The sequence below is a fragment of the Gymnodraco acuticeps genome, unplaced genomic scaffold (assembly GCF_902827175.1).
Source record: "Gymnodraco acuticeps unplaced genomic scaffold, fGymAcu1.1, whole genome shotgun sequence".
Lineage (NCBI taxonomy): Eukaryota > Metazoa > Chordata > Actinopteri > Perciformes > Bathydraconidae > Gymnodraco > Gymnodraco acuticeps.
In genome coordinates, this window is record NW_022990251.1 from 659440 (window position 1) to 678455 (window position 19016).

The 19016-nt window shown below is 40.5% G+C and overlaps 1 protein-coding gene across 6 annotated transcripts in view; it reads left to right on the plus strand.

The window, feature by feature from the left end:
• LOC117549000 (interferon-induced very large GTPase 1-like) overlaps positions 1-19016 on the plus strand; it is a 91547-nt gene that overhangs the window by 7047 nt on the left and 65484 nt on the right. For 3 of the 6 annotated variants that reach the window (XM_034220540.1, XM_034220543.1, XM_034220546.1), the window contains exons 2-11: positions 3516-3591; positions 3717-3795; positions 3893-4156; positions 4349-4606; positions 5022-5285; positions 5478-5735; positions 6151-6414; positions 6607-6864; positions 7280-7543; positions 7736-7993. In XM_034220540.1, coding sequence (XP_034076431.1) covers positions 3550-3591; positions 3717-3795; positions 3893-4156; positions 4349-4606; positions 5022-5285; positions 5478-5735; positions 6151-6414; positions 6607-6864; positions 7280-7543; positions 7736-7993 — 2209 coding nt within the window. In that variant the 5' untranslated portion in view covers positions 3516-3549. Of the gene's footprint in view, positions 1-3509; positions 3592-3716; positions 3796-3892; positions 4157-4348; positions 4607-4784; positions 4932-5021; positions 5286-5477; positions 5736-6150; positions 6415-6606; positions 6865-7279; positions 7544-7735; positions 7994-19016 lie in introns of those variants that run through there. The other 3 variants (XM_034220541.1, XM_034220542.1, XM_034220545.1) reach the window with 3 other exon arrangements.

A 19016-nucleotide genomic window follows, 5' to 3' on the forward strand; every position in this document is an offset into this window, starting at 1 on the left:
CCAATTGGTAGATAGGCTGTATTTACACCATAAAGGTGCACAGCTGATAGAAAGGGACACCTAGTGGTTAAAGCATGTTATTGAATTTCATTATTTTTATTATTAGATATTAATAGGATCCCTATAAAGTATATTCATTACTCGTTATTCTCTACTAATAGTTAATTAAAGACTGTATATAATGACTAGTTTGAACATCCCTTTCAAGATTTCAAGATTTTATAAGCTAAGGTTTATTGACATATCATATTATACACAACTACTGTGTAGTTATGCAATGAATGAAAAACTTGGGTCGCAGGTTCCTCAACAGTGCATTACAAGACATCTATAAATATGTGTGTATACTCCACCATTAAACTGTCATTCTGCACATTTCTTATACTATCTACATACATCTTATAAGAGTATAATACATATGTATAATATCAGTTTAATAATAAACAAATAATAAACAAATAAGTGCTTAAACATAGTTAACATTGCAGGAAAGCAATATATTAGACATTAAGTACTTTGTCATGCTTAATATTTATCTGTAGATACAAATGTCACTGTGTGTGCTGTGTGCTCTGCATGTGTGACCATTAAAGAATCAGAATCAGAATACCTTTATTAGTTCCACAGAGGGGAAATGTGCAGCGTTTCAGCAGGAAAGAGCCACAGACAGCTTAGTGTTGCATATCTTACATGCGTTAAAAAAGTACTAAGTTAGAATAAAATAAACAATATGCTAAAAAAGTACTAAGTTATAATATAATAAACAATATGCTAAAAAAAAGATAAAAAGTTACATAATTTTCAAAAATACAGATCAAAAACAAAACGGCATATATATTGATTTAGTGGCCGGGTATAAATTACACAGTTATTAATGGCATATATATATTGCACATATAGCACATATTGCACAAAGTTGGTTTGTATTTAGCAGCAAGGGGTGTTATAGTCTGTGTTGTGGTGTGTGTAGGAGGGTCTACTAGGGGCAGTGCTGGTTGTAAAGTCTGACCGCTGCAGGAAGGAAGGACCTGCGGTTTCAAGAGGGTTTCATCCCTCCATATTCTTCTTAAAGCTTTTTTCTTATTCAAAATAAGACCTTAACCTAAAGTACTCTTTAATGTTTAAATTAAGCCTTATTAGTTTGTCTGTTTTGCACATCCTCCTATTAATATCTAATAATAAAATAATACAATTCAATAACGTGCTTTGACCACCAGGTGTCCCTTTCTATCAGCTCTGCACGGTTATGGTGTAAATACAGACTATCTACCAATTGGATCAAATATAAAAGTCAGCCGAATTAGTGTTGATACTGCAAGGAGACGTATTGTGTGAAAAGAAATGTAAGATGTTGTTTAATTGCTTATATATTTATGATCCACGTCACGTTTTCAGTTTTGGCGGCAGTTCTCCTGTTTGTCCAGAAGTCTTCTCAGCAGGGCTCTATAAATAGAGAATTACGGCAGATATGTAATATTTAATGCAGCCGAACCGTGTATTAAAATGCCGTTATGTGATGACTTTCAAAGAGAAAAGCAAGCACACTCGGAATAAAGTATTATTGTATTTTTAATAGGGCCGGGACTCGATTAAAAAAATTAATCTAATTAATTAGAGGCTTTGTAATTAATTAATCGAAATTAATCGCATTTTTAATCACATATAAATATTTGACCTAAGAACAGTGAGAAGCAATTTTTTTCACATGGATTTTAGTATACCATTAGGCGCATTCACACCGCAGTACTTTTCCCACAAAGGTTCATGAGAATTTAGTTCATGAGAACTCTTTGAACCTGGGGGTGGATTAGGCAAATTAAGCCGCTGACGTCACTTTTTCTTCTTCTGCTTTGGGTTTACTGGCAGGCCGCAAACCACTTCACGGCGTATACTGCCGCCCAAAGTCCCCGGCCGGAAGTCCCCGGAGTTGGGGACTGGCTTCAGTAGAAGCTGCTGGGAGTCCCAGCAGCCTTCCGAGTAAATCGCCAGAACGCCGACACCTCCTCATCTCCACCGCTCCCATGTTTTATTTTGTGTTGCCATAAGTTAGTCTCTCTGCGTTTCTGCGCTGGGCTAATGCTAATAATGCTAATGCGAGGATAATAAAATGGCGGCTTCACAAAACTTTTTGGGAGTTTTACGGGGCGTGGTTTGCAATCCGCCCAGCCAATCAGAAATATAGCTCTTTTGTCACAAGAGAGCCGTACGAAAGTCCCTGCTCTCTAGCAGCTCTCTGCTCTCTAGCAGGGACTTTCGTGGGGGTAAAAAGGTTCTCATGAACTAATTTTAGTACCGGCTCTTTTTGGTGTGAACGCGATAAAAGAGGCTAACGTCCACGCTAGCTGCTATATGTTTTGCATTGAGGTGATACTTGAGGCTTGATGTGCTGCGGTGATATGCGAATTCCTTTTTGCATAATTTGCACACAACCGTGCTCTTATCGACGCTTCCATCCGTCCGTTTTTTAAAACATTTCCCACTGTTGTTCACTGTGGTTTGTTGTTGTCTGAAGTCATGAACGTTAGTTGGTGCTCCAGTATAATCGGTACGCCTGAAACTCATCCAGTGAGAAACGTTCCGCGGTGCAAAAATAAGTGCGATTAAAATGCGTTACTTTTTTTTAACGCGTTAATTGTTGTGTAATTAATTAATCTTAATTAACGAGTTAAAGTCCCGGCCCTAATTTTTAAAAAACGTTTTCAGATTTCACATCACATAAACACCAAATCCCAGCATGCATTGCGGATAACCATCCAATCATCGAGCTGAGGATCTTGCCTACGTCTGTTTCCGGTTTCGTTTAATGACCGATGTATTTTGTTATACACACATTCCTTCACATTTACATTTTAATGTGCATTAAAGTATTTTGTGAGGCCTTCTAACATGTTTTTAAATATAACTACAGTTGTAGTTGAATAGTTTGTAAATTAACATGAACCGAAGCTGTTGCTTGGCAACTCAATCGCACAACGTCACGTCCGTTAATTCCACATCCACACGCATGGATTAACATCGATTTAATACATTAATGTAGCCTTTGTTTCTGCTAAAAGAGGTGACGACCAGCTGGGGCAACAAGAAAATCGCTGTAATCGAGTGTGACTATGAAAAAATAAATCATTACGTCGGGGTAGCATTTGCTTGGTATTTCCGGTTATTTCTCCACTGGTTAACATGGGTTAACAATACCGTGTAGCTGTCACGTTTGAAGGGGACGAAACCGTGACATCTTCACGTCTCCCAGCATGGTAAATCGTCACATGTTCACGTCTTGCCGTGATACCGGGTTGCACAGGTAGGCTACTTAAACCAATAGCCCACCGCTACATGGCACAAATTGTTGTCGGCTGGGCTGGGTCAGAGTCCAGTCAATTCCTAATAGACTCATCATGTTTAATCTTTCCTTCATGGCTCATATAGTCTGCTGATTGTTTTTTTTTCTCTGTGATTTTTGTGTTACATAGTTGTTGGAGTAGAAGATGGTGTTACAGGATTCTTTTCAATGTTTTCAGTGAGAAGCTGTTTGAATAATCTGGAGAGTGTGGGATGACTGAGAGTGTTTCTGCAATGGATAGCTCTGATGAGGAGGTAAACAATTAAAGAACTAAAACATTACAGTATAAATAGAAGTTGTCATTTACGCTATTGTGAATAAGGATATGATTAATTAACTCATTACTATTTCAATTAAAACATATTTTTTTATTACCAAGGAATATTATGATGCATCAGATTCCTTCCCTGACCCATGCTGTGAGGAAGGAAAGAACACTCCAGCACCAGAGTCCGAACGTAAGTGTGACTGTCAATAACTGATCTAATGTAACAAATATATACGTAGCAGAGATATGTAAAGATACTGAGATGTACTTTTCTTCTCTTATGACAGATGTTCCTCCACCAGGGGAAGTACTAGTTCTTGATTCTGACCAGGACACAGTTTCTCTTGGCTTTCCACCCACTGAAAACTCTGCTGGGTTTAGACTACAGTTAGATTACTCCTGTGAAACACACAGAGGCTGTTTGACTGTTGATGACTCCAGCCCTGTGAAGGTTGATGGACTGATACCTGGCACTGAGTATACCTTCAGCATCACAAGGATTGCAGACAATGGAAATCAAAGCAAAGCAACCTCGCTATCTGTCTTCACAGGTAAATCAGAAAAACAAGTGTTTTCTGAATCTTTTGGATCACTTCCTGAACAAATCTACGAAATGTCTGTTAAAAGTTACTTTCAGACAAATAAGGGTCACTACAACTATTTTACTTGCACTTTAGAATGCAGACAAACATTGACAGAATATGAATTTTCAGTTTCAGTGAAACCTTTGTATGTTCCCATAGAGCCCAGCCCTCCTGTGCAGATTACAGTCGACCAGGTCAGCAGCGAGTCACTGTCTCTGCATTGGGACCCCCCTGCTGGTGAAGTGGAGAGTTACATTGTGACTTGTTGCAGTGACGGAGACATTATGAAAGAGACAACTGACACAAACAAGATGACATTCAGCAACCTGAAGCCAGGGGAGTCTTACTTTCTAGAGGTTTCTACAAAACTTCGGAATGGAAGAATAAGCAGGCCAACTGTAACGTCTGCCAACACAAGTAAGTCAAATAAAATCATTATTGCACGGTTGATAAAGACAATGTCAAAGATGTTGACCCAAAGATGAAGATTGGAATTGAGCAGATGGCTTTAAGTGAACAAGCTTCTGGGTTGATAAAGACCTTTCAGAGTTTCTAGACTGCCGAGAAAAACGCAGATTACATTGTGGTGGGCATTTCAATTCCGTTAAGAGAAACTGATAAATGATTAATAAACAAGCTTGTCTATTTTTATATTTAATAAAGTAATAAAGAAAGTCAGATACAATTGAAATCGATTTAAAATGCTGGAACAGAGTAACTTCAGCAGCACCAGAGTCCGAACGTAAGTGTGACTGTCAATAACTGATCTAATGTAACGAATACGCAGCGTTATGAGAAGGTACTGAGATGTACTTTTCTTCTCTTATGACAGATGTTCCTCCACCAGGGGAAGTAACAGTTGTTGATTCTGACCAGGACACAGTTTCTCTTGGCTTTCCACCCACTGAAAACTCTGCTGGGTTTAGACTACAGTTAGATTACTCCTGTGAAACACACAGAGGCAGTTTGACTGTTGATGACTCCAGCCCTGTGAAGGTTGATGGACTGATACCTGGCACTGAGTATACCTTCAGCATCACAAGGATTGCAGACAATGGAAATCAAAGCAAAGCAACCTTGCTATCTGTCTTCACAGGTAAATCAGAAAAACAAGTGTTTTCTGAATCTTTTGGATCACTTCCTGAACAAATCTACGAAATGTCTGTTAAAAGTTACTTTCAGACAAATAAGGGTCACTACAACTATTTTACTTGCACTTTAGAATGCAGACAAACATTGACAGAATATGAATTTTCAGTTTCAGTGAAACCTTTGTATGTTCCCATAGAGCCCAGCCCTCCTGTGCAGATTACAGTCGACCAGGTCAGCAGCGAGTCACTGTCTCTGCATTGGGAACCCCCTGCTGGTGAAGTGGAGAGTTACATTGTGACTTGTTGCAGTGAGGGAGACATTATGAAAGAGACAACTGACACAAACAAGATGACATTCAGCAACCTGAAGCCAGGGGAGTCTTACTTTCTAGAGGTTTCTACAAAACTTCGGAATGGAAGAATAAGCAGGCCAACTGTAACGTCTGCCAACACAAGTAAGTCAAATAAAATCATTATTGCACGGTTGATAAAGACAATGTCAAAGATGTTGACCCAAAGATGAAGATTGGAATTGAGCAGATGGCTTTAAGTGAACAAGCTTCTGGGTTGATAAAGACCTTTCAGAGTTTCTAGACTGCCGAGAAAAACGCAGATTACATTGTGGTGGGCATTTCAATTCCGTTAAGAGAAACTGATAAATGATTAATAAACAAGCTTGTCTATTTTTATATTTAATAAAGTAATAAAGAAAGTCAGATACAATTGAAATCGATTTAAAATGCTGGAACAGAGTAACTTCAGCAGCACCAGAGTCCGAACGTAAGTGTGACTGTCAATAACTGATCTAATGTAACGAATACGCAGCGTTATGAGAAGGTACTGAGATGTACTTTTCTTCTCTTATGACAGATGTTCCTCCACCAGGGGAAGTAACAGTTGTTGATTCTGACCAGGACACAGTTTCTCTTGGCTTTCCACCCACTGAAAACTCTGCTGGGTTTAGACTACAGTTAGATTACTCCTGTGAAACACACAGAGGCAGTTTGACTGTTGATGACTCCAGCCCTGTGAAGGTTGATGGACTGATACCTGGCACTGAGTATACCTTCAGCATCACAAGGATTGCAGACAATGGAAATCAAAGCAAAGCAACCTTGCTATCTGTCTTCACAGGTAAATCAGAAAAACAAGTGTTTTCTGAATCTTTTGGATCACTTCCTGAACAAATCTACGAAATGTCTGTTAAAAGTTACTTTCAGACAAATAAGGGTCACTACAACTATTTTACCTGCACTTTAGAATGCAGACAAACATTGACAGAATATGAATTTTCAGTTTCAGTGAAACCTTTGTATGTTCCCATAGAGCCCAGCCCTCCTGTGCAGATTACAGTCGACCAGGTCAGCAGCGAGTCACTGTCTCTGCATTGGGAACCCCCTGCTGGTGAAGTGGAGAGTTACATTGTGACTTGTTGCAGTGAGGGAGACATTATGAAAGAGACAACTGACACAAACAAGATGACATTCAGCAACCTGAAGCCAGGGGAGTCTTACTTTCTAGAGGTTTCTACAAAACTTCGGAATGGAAGAATAAGCAGGCCAACTGTAACGTCTGCCAACACAAGTAAGTCAAATAAAATCATTATTGCACGGTTGATAAAGACAATGTCAAAGATGTTGACCCAAAGATGAACATTGGAATTGAGCAGATGGCTTTAAGTGAACAAGCTTCTGGGTTAATAAAGACCTTTCAGAGTTTCTAGACTGCCGAGAAAAACGCAGATTACATTGTGGTGGGCATTTCAATTCCGTTAAGAGAAACTGATAAATGATTAATAAACAAGCTTGTCTATTTTTATATTTAATAAAGTAATAAAGAAAGTCAGATACAATTGAAATCGATTTAAAATGCTGGAACAGAGTAACTTCAGCAGCACCAGAGTCCGAACGTAAGTGTGACTGTCAACAACTGATCTAATGTAACGAATATGCAGCGTTATGAGAAGGTACTGAGATGTACTTTTCTTCTCTTATGACAGATGTTCCTCCACCAGGGGAAGTAACAGTTGTTGATTCTGACCAGGACACAGTTTCTCTTGGCTTTCCACCCACTGAAAACTCTGCTGGGTTTAGACTACAGTTAGATTACTCCTGTGAAACACACAGAGGCAGTTTGACTGTTGATGACTCCAGCCCTGTGAAGGTTTATGGACTGATACCTGGCACTGAGTATACCTTCAGCATCACAAGGATTGCAGACAATGGAAATCAAAGCAAAGCAACCTCGCTATCTGTCTTCACAGGTAAATCAGAAAAACAAGTGTTTTCTGAATCTTTTGGATCACTTCCTGAACAAATCTACGAAATGTCTGTTAAAAGTTACTTTCAGACAAATAAGGGTCACTACAACTATTTTACTTGCACTTTAGAATGCAGACAAACATTGACAGAATATGAATTTTCAGTTTCAGTGAAACCTTTGTATGTTCCCATAGAGCCCAGCCCTCCTGTGCAGATTACAGTCGACCAGGTCAGCAGTGAGTCACTGTCTCTGCATTGGGACCCCCCTGCTGGTGAAGTGGAGAGTTACATTGTGACTTGTTGCAGTGAGGGAGACATTATGAAAGAGACAACTGACACAAACAAGATGACATTCAGCAACCTGAAGCCAGGGGAGTCTTACTTTCTAGAGGTTTCTACAAAACTTCGGAATGGAAGAATAAGCAGGCCAACTGTAACATCTGCCAACACAAGTAAGTCAAATAAAATCATTATTGCACGGTTGATAAAGACAATGTCAAAGATGTTGACCCAAAGATGAAGATTGGAATTGAGCAGATGGCTTTGAGTGAACAAGCTTCTGGGTTGATAAAGACCTTTCAGAGTTTAGAGAATGCCGAAAAAACGCAGATTACATTGTGGTGGGCATTTCAATTCCGTTAAGAGAAACTGATAAATGATTAATAAACAAGCTTGTCTATTTTTATATTTAATAAAGTAATAAAGAAAGTCAGATACAATTGAAATCGATCTCAAATGAACTTCATTCTCAGAGGATAAAGAAGTTCTGCACCCCCAATACAGCTTACATTCCCACTCTATAGAAGAAAGAAAAACAGTCTACTAATCCTATTCCCATGAATTATGTTTGACATTATCTTATCATTCCCACCATTAAACCATAAAACCCCCCAGTCATAACCATTTGTAAATCCACCTTTTGCCCTACCGGAATATCAAACCTAAACATATGTCTGTTAAATAAGACTCAAAATACAATTGAACAGAGTAAAAGGCAATCGGGGTATAAGACATAATATATATATATATATTATGCATATATATATGCCTTCGCAGCAGACTCCCCCTCACTTTGGAACTCCCTCCCCAGCCACGTCCAATCTGCCAACACTCTCACGTCATTCAAACATTCCCTCAAAACTCACCTTTTCACTCTTGCCTTCAACTCCTAATCCACTAACCCGTCGCCCCTATTCCACCTAGCTTTGCACTTTTTACTTTTGTTGTTATTTTTCTTCTTTATTTGCTTGTAAAGCGCTTTGAGCACCAGGAAAAGCGCATTGTAATATATATATATATATATATATATATATATATATAGTGGGGCAAAAAAGTATTTAGTCAGCCACCAATTGTGCAAGTTCTCCCACTTAAAAAGATGAGAGGCCTGTAATTTTCATCCTAGGTATACCTCAACTATGAGAGACAGAATGAGAAGAAAAAAAAAAAAATCCAGAAAATCACATTGTCTGATTTTTAAAGAATTTATTTGCAAATTATGGTGGAAAATAAGTATTTGGTCAATAACAAAAGTTAATCTCAATACTTTGTTATATACCCTTTGTTGGCAATGACAGAGGTCAAACGTTTTCTATAAGTCTTCACAAGGTTTTCACACACTGTTGCTGGTATTTTGGCCCATTCCTCCATGCAGATCTCCTCTAGAGCAGTGATGTTTTGGGGCTGTCGCTGGGCAACATGGACTTTCAACTCCCTCCAAAGATTTTCTATGGGGTTGAGATCTGGAGACTGGCTAGGCCACTCCAGGACCTTGAAATGCTTCTTACGAAGCCACTCCTTCGTTGCCCGGGCGGTGTGTTTGGGATCATTGTCATGCTGAAAGACCCAGCCACGTTTCATCTTCAATGCCCTTGCTGATGGAAGGAGGTTGTCACTCAAAATCTCACGATACATGGCCCCATTCATTCTTTCCTTTACACGGATCAGTCGTCCTGGTCCCTTTGCAGAAAAACAGCCCCAAAGCACGATGTTTCCACCCCCATGTTTCACAGTAGGTATGGTGTTCTTTGGATGCAACTCAGCATTCTTTCTCCTCCAAACACCTCTAGTTGAGTGTTTACCAAAAAGTTCTATTTTGGTTTCATCTGACCATATGACATTCTCCCAATCCTCTTCTGGATCATCTAAATGCTCTCTAGCAAACTTCAGACGGGCCCGGACATGTACTGGCTTAAGCAGGGGGACACGTCTGGCACTGCAGGATTTGAGTCCCTGGCGGCGTAGTGTGTTACTGATGGTAGCCTTTGTTACTTTGGTCCCAGCTCTCTGCAGGTCATTGACTAGGTCCCCCCGTGTGGTTCTGGGATTTTTGCTCACCGTTCTTGTGATCATTTTGACCCCACGGGGTGAGATCTTGCGTGGAGCCCCAGATCGAGGGACATTATCAGTGGTCTTGTATGTCTTCCATTTTCTAATAATTGCTCCCACAGTTGATTTCTTCACACCAAGCTGCTTACCTATTGCAGATTCAGTCTTCCCAGCCTGGTGCATGTCTACAATTTTGTTTCTGGTGTCCTTTGACAGCTCTTTGGTCTTGGCCATAGTGGAGTTTGGAGTGTGACTGTTTGAGGTTGTGGACAGGTGTCTTTTATACTGATAACGAGTTCAAACAGGTGCCATTAATACAGTTAACGAGTGGAGGACAGAGGAGGGTCTTAAAGAATAAGTTACAGGTCTGTGAGAGCCAGAAATCTTGTTTGTTTGAAGGTGACTAAATATTTATTTTACCGAGGAATTTACCAATTAATTCATTAAAAATCCTACAATGTGATTTCCTGGATTCTTTCCCCCCATTCTGTCTCTCATAGTTGAAGTGTACCTAGGATGAATATTACAGGCCTCTCATCTTTTTAAGTGGGAGAACTTGCACAATTGGTGGCTGACTAAATACTTTTTTGCCCCACTGTATATATATATACAGTATATATATATATATATATATATATATATATCATCACTGCAGAATTGTTTTTGATTGATTCTTTGAGGAAGAAAGAAACCTGTTTTCTGTAGTTCCTTCATCAAAATACAAAGTTTAAACCAATTTGCAATCAGAAATCCTTTATTAGTCCCACAGCGGGGACATTTAAAGTGTTACAGCTTAAGTTGAATAGCAGGTAAAAGTAAAAAAGTAAAGCACACATTAGTAATAAAATATAAATAAAGACAAATAAGTACACAACTATAGCTACAAAATGAGTAACAGCAATTTGAGTAAACTGAGTCACATAGATGGCATTGTAGTATTGGGACCTTAAAAGAATATAAGTTGGGACTTTTTTCACATTTGTGTTTATATTGCACATTGCCAGTGGCGTTTTTATATGTACAAAAGTGGTGGGGCACAAAAAACGTAGATGTCTATATATAAGCTTCTGCAATGAGGTTCATGGCTGGTGAGGTACTGGCACTGACTCTTCAGGTTTACAAATATTATATTTGGACTTAAATCAAAATATAATATTATTTTCAAAAGTTTTTTTTCTTCTGATGCTTCCATTAATTTTAAACGGACAGTTCAACAAAAGGATACCCAAAAAATGTAATTTTATCATTTCAATATTTAATTGTTCTCTCTTAGTAAGATCCCATTTTCAATACAATTGCAGTCTTACCTTGACTTGAAGATGAAGTCCATTTGCCTATCCTTCTGGACAAAAATATCTTAATTTCTTGTAAAAGTCCTCCTTATCTTCTTGTAGTTTCAAAAGTCTATCATAAATCTAATCGATAGATTTATGATTAAAACATTATAAAAGTAGGGTAGACATGTGGATATTATCCGGCTGAACAAAACGTGCATTTATCTAACAGATACGTTTCCCACAGATCTTATTTTGAGCTATTTTCTAAAATCCTATGGAGAAATGTCATTGCTTTTTTGTCGAGGGAAGCCATGCGCAGCTTACTTCCGGGTTTTAGGACGCGTCACTGCACCTCTTTTGTCTCCTCTTCACACACCACACTTTTCGCTGGACACGTACTTACAGCCAATCAGCTCTGAATTATGTGAGATGACGTATGGTGGGGATGGCAGCACACTGCCCCTATAGCAGGGGTGGGGAACGTTTTTCCTCTCAAGGGCCATTTAAATGTTTTCAACATCCTCCGAGGGCCGTACACATTATTGACCTCTGCTTAAAAATACTAAAATCACAGCCCACTCATTTCACCTTTCTTTCATGCTGTGCAAAGAAAAAGCAACCTCTTAATCCAGATATCTTGCCATGACTCACGCATGCACGAAGATTTGTTTTTTTAAATGTTGAAGTTAAAAGCATCAATCTGGTGCACTTTGAGAGCAACATTAGGAGATCTATGGATACATCTCTCAACACCCAGATGAAACAGAACTGTAAACAGATTTACTTTTTCTTTATGGGTATTTTACAAATCACTCTCCTTTCAAACTGTATTCTTGTTTATTAATAACAACTTTTTTTTACTGTCATATAGTATTTTATACCTGTTTACTTTATTCTCTTATTTGTTTTATAACTATAATGATCATATAAAGATGTGCCTTTACCTCACTGGTTGTAGAAGAAGCTTCTTATATTCGTTAGCATAGCTAGCTAACAAGATGCTAATAACAACAAAGTTATTGACTGTATGACAGATGAGCAGATCGCCACTGGGCTTTCAACTAAGACACAGCCACGCAAAAACTGCAGCATGTGTACGGCTCCTTATGGGTTCTGCAATTTTTGGAAGTGCCGGAGCGGAGCATGCGTTCTGGTGCTCTCCGTCAGAACTACACCCCTGTCAGACGAGACATACCACGTGATGACACGTTAGGCTTGTGTTGTGTTCAAGGACCCTGACCTTGGCCAGGAAAAACAGGCACTCACTTGTTTATCTCAAATATTGTTCACAAATCTGAAAAAATCTGTGATAGTGAGCACTTCTCCTTTACCGAGATAATCCATCCCACCTCACAGGTGTGGCATATCAAGATGCTGATTAGACGGCATGATTATTGCACAGGTGTGCCTTAGGCTGGCCACAATAAAAGGCCACTCTAAAAAAAATCAGTTTTATCACACAGCACAATGCCACAGATGTCGCAAGTTTTGAGGGAGCGTGCAATTGGCATGCTGACAGCAGGAATGTCCACCAGAGCTGTTGCCCGTGAATTGAATGTTCATTTCTCTACCATAAGCCGTCTCCAAAGGCGTTTCAGAGAATTTGGCAGTACATCCAACCGGCCTCACAACCGCAGACCACGTGTAACCACACCAGCCCAGGACCTCCACATCAGCATGTTCACCTCCAAGATCGTCTGAGACCAGCCACTCGGACAGCTGCTGCAACAATCGCTTTGCATAACCAAAGAATTTCTGCACAAACTGTCAGAAACCGTCTCAGGGAAGCTCATCTGCATGCTCGTCGTCCTCATCGGGGTCTCGACCTGACTCCGGTTCGTCGTCATAACCGACTTGAGTGGGCAAATGCTCACATTCGATGGCGTCTGGCACGTTGGAGAGGTGTTCTCTTCACGGATGAATCCCGGTTTTCACTGTTCAGGGCAGATGGCAGACAGCGTGTGTGGCGTCGTGTGGGTGAGTGGTTTTCTGATGTCAATGTTGTGAATCGAGTGGCCCATGGTGGTGGTGGGGTTATGGTATGGGCAGGCGTATGTTATGGACGACGAACACAGGTGCATTTTATTGATGGCATTGTGAATGCACAGAGATACCGTGACGAGATCCTGAGGCCCATTGTTGTGCCATTCATCCACGACCATCACCTCATGTTGCAGCATGATAATGCACGGCCCCATGTTGCAAGGATCTGTACACAATTCCTGGAGGCTGAAAACATCCCAGTTCTTGCATGGCCAGCATACTCACCGGACATGTCACCCATTGAGCATGTTTGGGATGCTCTGGATCGGCGTATACGACAGCGTGTTCCAGTTCCTGCCAACAGGGCCGGCTCTAGACAATTTGCAGCCCTAGGCGAGATTTTAGCTGCCCCCCCCCCCCCATAGAATATATAAAGAATAAATTAAAAATCTCTACAAAAGACGAATACACTACAAAAACAGAAACTTATTGACATAGGCAAAAAGGCTTCAAATGTATTCAGTATTGTATGAACATGTTTGAATTGGGGGATGGACGTCACATCCTCTAGGGCAGTGGTTCCCAACCTTTTTTGTCTTGTGTACCCCCTGAGCCTTTTGTCATACCATGAGTACCCCCTCACTCATACGTGCTGATGATCCTTCACAAGTAGAACGTAACTGATTATTGAATGAAAATAACTTTATTTCATCTCCTTAATTTGAACATCTAATTCTCAGGCATTTTCTTAATTTTAACTTAAATCACTCAATAAAAATGAATATGTTGCCTTGAAAATAAATAATATAATCAAATAAATACATATGAAATCAAAATAATCAACTTATCTTTGCTATATATATCTTGTAACATTTAGGCTTAAACCATGGAGCCCCTTTGAACAAGTCCCCTTTAAACAGGCATTTAAACTTTAATTCAGGAACAAAACACTTAGCAAAATAATATCCAGAATCAGTATGGCCTAGCAGTTTATTTTCACCAGTCATTTACAACTTTTTTTTGGGATGGGGGGGGGGGGGGGGTTAAGCACAGTTAGTATATGTTTATAAAACGGACAAGTCAAATCAAGCAATCTGATGTTTCTTAGCCGTGATATAATGAGCGTAGGCCTATATCCAGGGAATAGTTGTTGTTACTTTTCACAAATCAGTATCCCTCCGCGTCTGAGAACCGTTATAAAATCCTAAACTAAACTTTATATAGTAAACTAACTAACTAACTAACTAAGCTTAAGATGGAAACATTTAAGGTTAACTTCGACCTCCGGGGTGGGCTTACTATGGAGGAGTGGATTGAGAAGTGCCTATCTCCAGAAAAAAAAGCACCTAAACGACGACATTCGCTATCTGTTATTGTTGTTGCATAGCAACCACTTCGCACTATGTGCAGAACGCAACGGAGGGACGATTTTATTTTATTCCCGGGCTGATTTTTAGTCCCAGTCCGCCACTGAACGTAGCTATTATGTAAGGTAGTTGTAAATCAAACAAGTGCAGTACATGCTATGTTATAAAGCCGTGGAGGGCGGGAGTTTATAAACCAAAGAGTAACCGCCCTTACGGGACGCTGTAATAAGTAAAGCGAACGCACCCGCAAGGACACCTGGCCTCCTATTGGTTGAGGGATTTTGACAGGATTGTTGCACAAAAGTTTCGAGCGCGCACAGAATAAATCTGAGAGCAGAACAAATCTGTAAACAGCAATATATCTGAGTGCAAGCGTACAGTTTGAGCAGAAGCAGAGCTAATCTAAGTGCAAGCAGGCACTATTGGAGTGCGAGGACAGGGTTTGAGGGAAATACATACATAAAGTATGCTCTCAAATTTAAATACCACGCTCTTGAATAAAGATAGGGAATAACCTCCATACAGATCTACCAGTATTTTTCTGGCTGCAGGTAAACAGCTGTTTTCATTGTGGGATTTTGGCGCGGTTGTGCGTGCCACAGACTATTGTTTCCCTAGGGAAACAAATCGCGCACTATCATTTTTGACGGGATTATTATTTGTTTTACTTGTCACCTTGGAATTCCACGTACCCCCTACAGTTCCCTCGCGTACCACTAGGGGTACGCGTACCCCCGGTTGGGAAACACTGCTCTAGGGGGGTCCGGGGGCACCCCCGGTAAGAAATGTTTGAACATTTTAAAGTAAAATGCTTCAATCTGGTGCACTTTGAGCACACAATTACTACTAGATCTAGGGGGTACAACTCTAAAACACCCATATGAAAAAGATCAGTTAACATTTTAATAATCAAATGAGTATGTGAACATAACCAATAACCTACCATAGCCAATAAATGTAGCTTATTTTATTTTTGTTGTTTATTCATATCTTATTTGACCTAGTTAACATTCATTTATGTGTTCATATTTTTATCTCCAGTTTTTAAACAATATTTTTGGTTTACTGTCCTATAGTATACATTGAAAACACCAACCCCCCCACCCTACACACAAATACACAAAAACCACACTTGCTTTAGTTATAATTCAACAAACATCTTTTAATAAACAAGTAGCTTCCACAGAAGGAGTTATAGAACTATTTTAAAGAACACTTAAGAACACACGTATTGTAATAATAAATAAATAAAAGAAAACATATTAACAAACACATTAAAAACGATTTATACAAAAAAAGAACAATTACATTTCTGTTTTTGAACACACATATTGTAATAATAAATAAATACCTTACTGACTTGTTTGACTTAAACACTCAGAATTGCACTCGTCTTGACTTCTTTGCTGCAAAGTCATCGATAACATCCTCATATGACAGCTGACGCGAAACATCACTGTTAATGCTGATGATGGCAAGTCCACTGAGGCGTTCTTGGACCATTGTAGACCTCAGGTAGGTTTTAATTAACTTCAGCTTTGAGAAGCTTCTTTCTGCTGAAGCCACTGTCACTGGCATAGTGACTGCGATCCTGAGGGCCACCCACATATTAGGATAAACCTCCCTCAGGTTCTTCCTTTCCAAGAACACCAACAGTTCCAGGGTGGTCATTGTGGGTGAGGGGAGAGTTAGAAAGTTCATCAGCTCCAGTGCCAACTCTTTTCCATCTATGTCTGACTGTCCGCCAGAGCTCAGGGTGTTGCTCAGTGTTTGACACTGCTTTGTCAGCTCGTTTCTGGGCAGTTCGGGGAAGTTGACAAGCACCCCAAACTTTGCCTGAACTTCTTCCAGGTGTTCAAAACGCTCATTGAGGGAAGTGATGCAAACATCAACCACCCTGTTGAAAAATGTAACTTCCATCTTTTTTAGGGCATTGGCCATTGGCTCATCAGGTGCTTCATAAGAGAACTGCCTCTTGGTTGACCTCAGCCTCTTCTCCTTGAGGACATCATCCACATCCATGTTCTCACACATGTCTTTAGCACTGATCTGAGCAGAGGCAAATCCAGTGGCTCTGTAGTCTTCCAGGGAGGCCTTTGTCTTTCTCAGGAGGTCAACTGCGATGTCAAGTTGCATTGACACAGACTGCATGACCTTACTGACCTGTTTGACTTTACTGAGGATGTCGTACCACACCACAGTGCAAATGGAGAAGCGGTAGGACCCCACTTCCTCAGCCAATGACTGTGCCTCTATTTTGATCATCATGTCAGTGGCCTTGTCCATCACCTCCAAAAGTGCATCTCGAACATGTTGAGCCTGATATCGCACAGCTTCCACACTGTTGACCCAGCTCTCCCACCTGGTTTCAGACCATGATTTCAAGGTAGTGGTGACATGGCTCTTCAAAATGTCCCAGCGCTTTGTGGATGCTGAAAACAATGTAAAAAGCTTTTGGAGGTAGCCAAAGTATCCAGTGGCATCTAGGGAGCTTTTCGCTGCATCAGCTAACACCAGATTGAGAGTGTGTGCGCCACATGGCACGAATAGTGCCCTCGGGTTTAGTTCAAGTAACCTGGCCTGAACTCCTTTGTTTTTCCCTCGCATATTGGCACCATTGTCATAAGACTGTCCCCTACAGTCCTCAAAGGGGATGTTCAGTTCTTGGAGCCTGTCCAGGATGAGGGATGACAAACTCTCGCCAGTTGATTCCTCAGCAACAAGGAACCCCATGAAGTGTTCCTTAACTTGTGGCATCTCCTCCATTGTAACAATCCTTAAGATGACTGATAACTGCTCTGTGTGGCTAATGTCAGGTGTGCAGTCCAGAATGATGGAATAATATTTAGCCTTCTTAATTTCTTCAATCATGTGGGCACTGATTCTCTCACCGATACATTCAATGAGTTCATTTTGAATATTTTTTCCGAGATATGTGGTATGGCTTGCACCCCTTTTGACTTTAGCAACGTGTTCTTTCATTACAGGGTCAAACATTGCCATCAGCTCCACTTCTTTAAGGAAGTTGCCATTGTTGGGTTTGTTGAGTGTGTCACATGTTCCCCTGAGGCCCATGTTTCTCTCAGCTAATGATTGAATGATGGCGACCAACCTTGTTACCACCTCACGCCATCTCTTCCTTTCTATGTCTGTAAGCGCCATCTCAGTCCTATCAATAGTTTGCCCCTTTTGTAATCGAAACTCTAACTCTTTCCATGATTCCATGTGTTTAGTATGTTCTGGAGTGTTCTCGTGTGTTTTCAGTAATTGGTGGCAATTTTTCCAGTCATTTAGTCCTGCACCGATTAATTTGTATTCCTTCTGGGAGAACAGCTTGCAGCAAAAACAGTAAAGGCTGTCGTTTTTCTGTGAGTACAATAGCCAGCTTCTCTTGATTCTTTCCCCATTTACCAGTTTTCTATAATCCTCTGCTCACAAACTCTGTTCTTACCTTATCAGACATGGATGGCCCGTCGGCAGGGTCAATAGCTGCTGCCTTTGTGGCGTCACGTGCTGCAGACTGTGTTGTGGTACTCGGGATCAATGTTTCCCCTGCAGATTGTGTAGCAGCAGGTTCACTTGGGATTGGTATCGATACGTTTTCACCTGCATGCACAGTCAAACATGCATGGATACAGTCAGACACCCAGTGTGTGTGTGTGTGTGTGTGTGTTGGTGTGTGTGTGGTGTGTGTGTGTGTGTGTGTGTGTGTGTTGTGTGTGTGTGTGTGTGTGTGTGTGTGTGTGTGTGTGTGTGGTGTGTGTGTGTGTGTGTGTGTGTGTGTGTGTGTGTGTGTGTGTGTGTGTGTGTGTGTGTGGTGTGTGTGTGTGTGTGTGTGTGTGTGTGTGTGTGTGTGTGTGTGTGTGTGGTGTGTGTGTGTGTTGGTGTGTGTGTGTGTGGTGTGTGTGTGTGTGTGTGTGTGTGTGTGTGTGTGTGTGTGGTGTGTGTGTGTGTGTGTGTGTGTGTGTGTGTTTTACATTAACATGTACATTATTAGTAAGATAAGTGCTATTGTAATGTGCAATAATAAACTGGACTCACGTGGTACTCGGGACCAATGTCTCTCCTGCAGATTGTGTAGCAGCAGGTTCACTTGGGACAGGTAGTAGTGATACGTTTTCACTGGCAGACAGTCAAACATGCATGGATACAGTCAGACACCCACTGTGTGTGTGTGTGTGTGTTGACATTAACATGTACATTATTAGTAATATAGGTGCTATTGTAATGTGCAATAATAAACTAGAAAACTGTGGTACTGTGCTGGGAAGCTTCCAGGTGTGAACATGTGTATGAACTACCCACAACCCTAATAAACTCAACAGGCAATATCACAAAAAACTTGACTGAACTCACCTGCTACAGGCAGTGATGCAGTAGACTCAGGTTGTGCAGTGGTGGGAGTGGGATTACCCAGATATTTTAACAATGCACCTGGAAATTACACAGAGAATAATGTAGTAGGTATTAGGGCTGCACGGTATTGAAAAAAACTGACATCGCGGTTTCTCCCCCCCTGC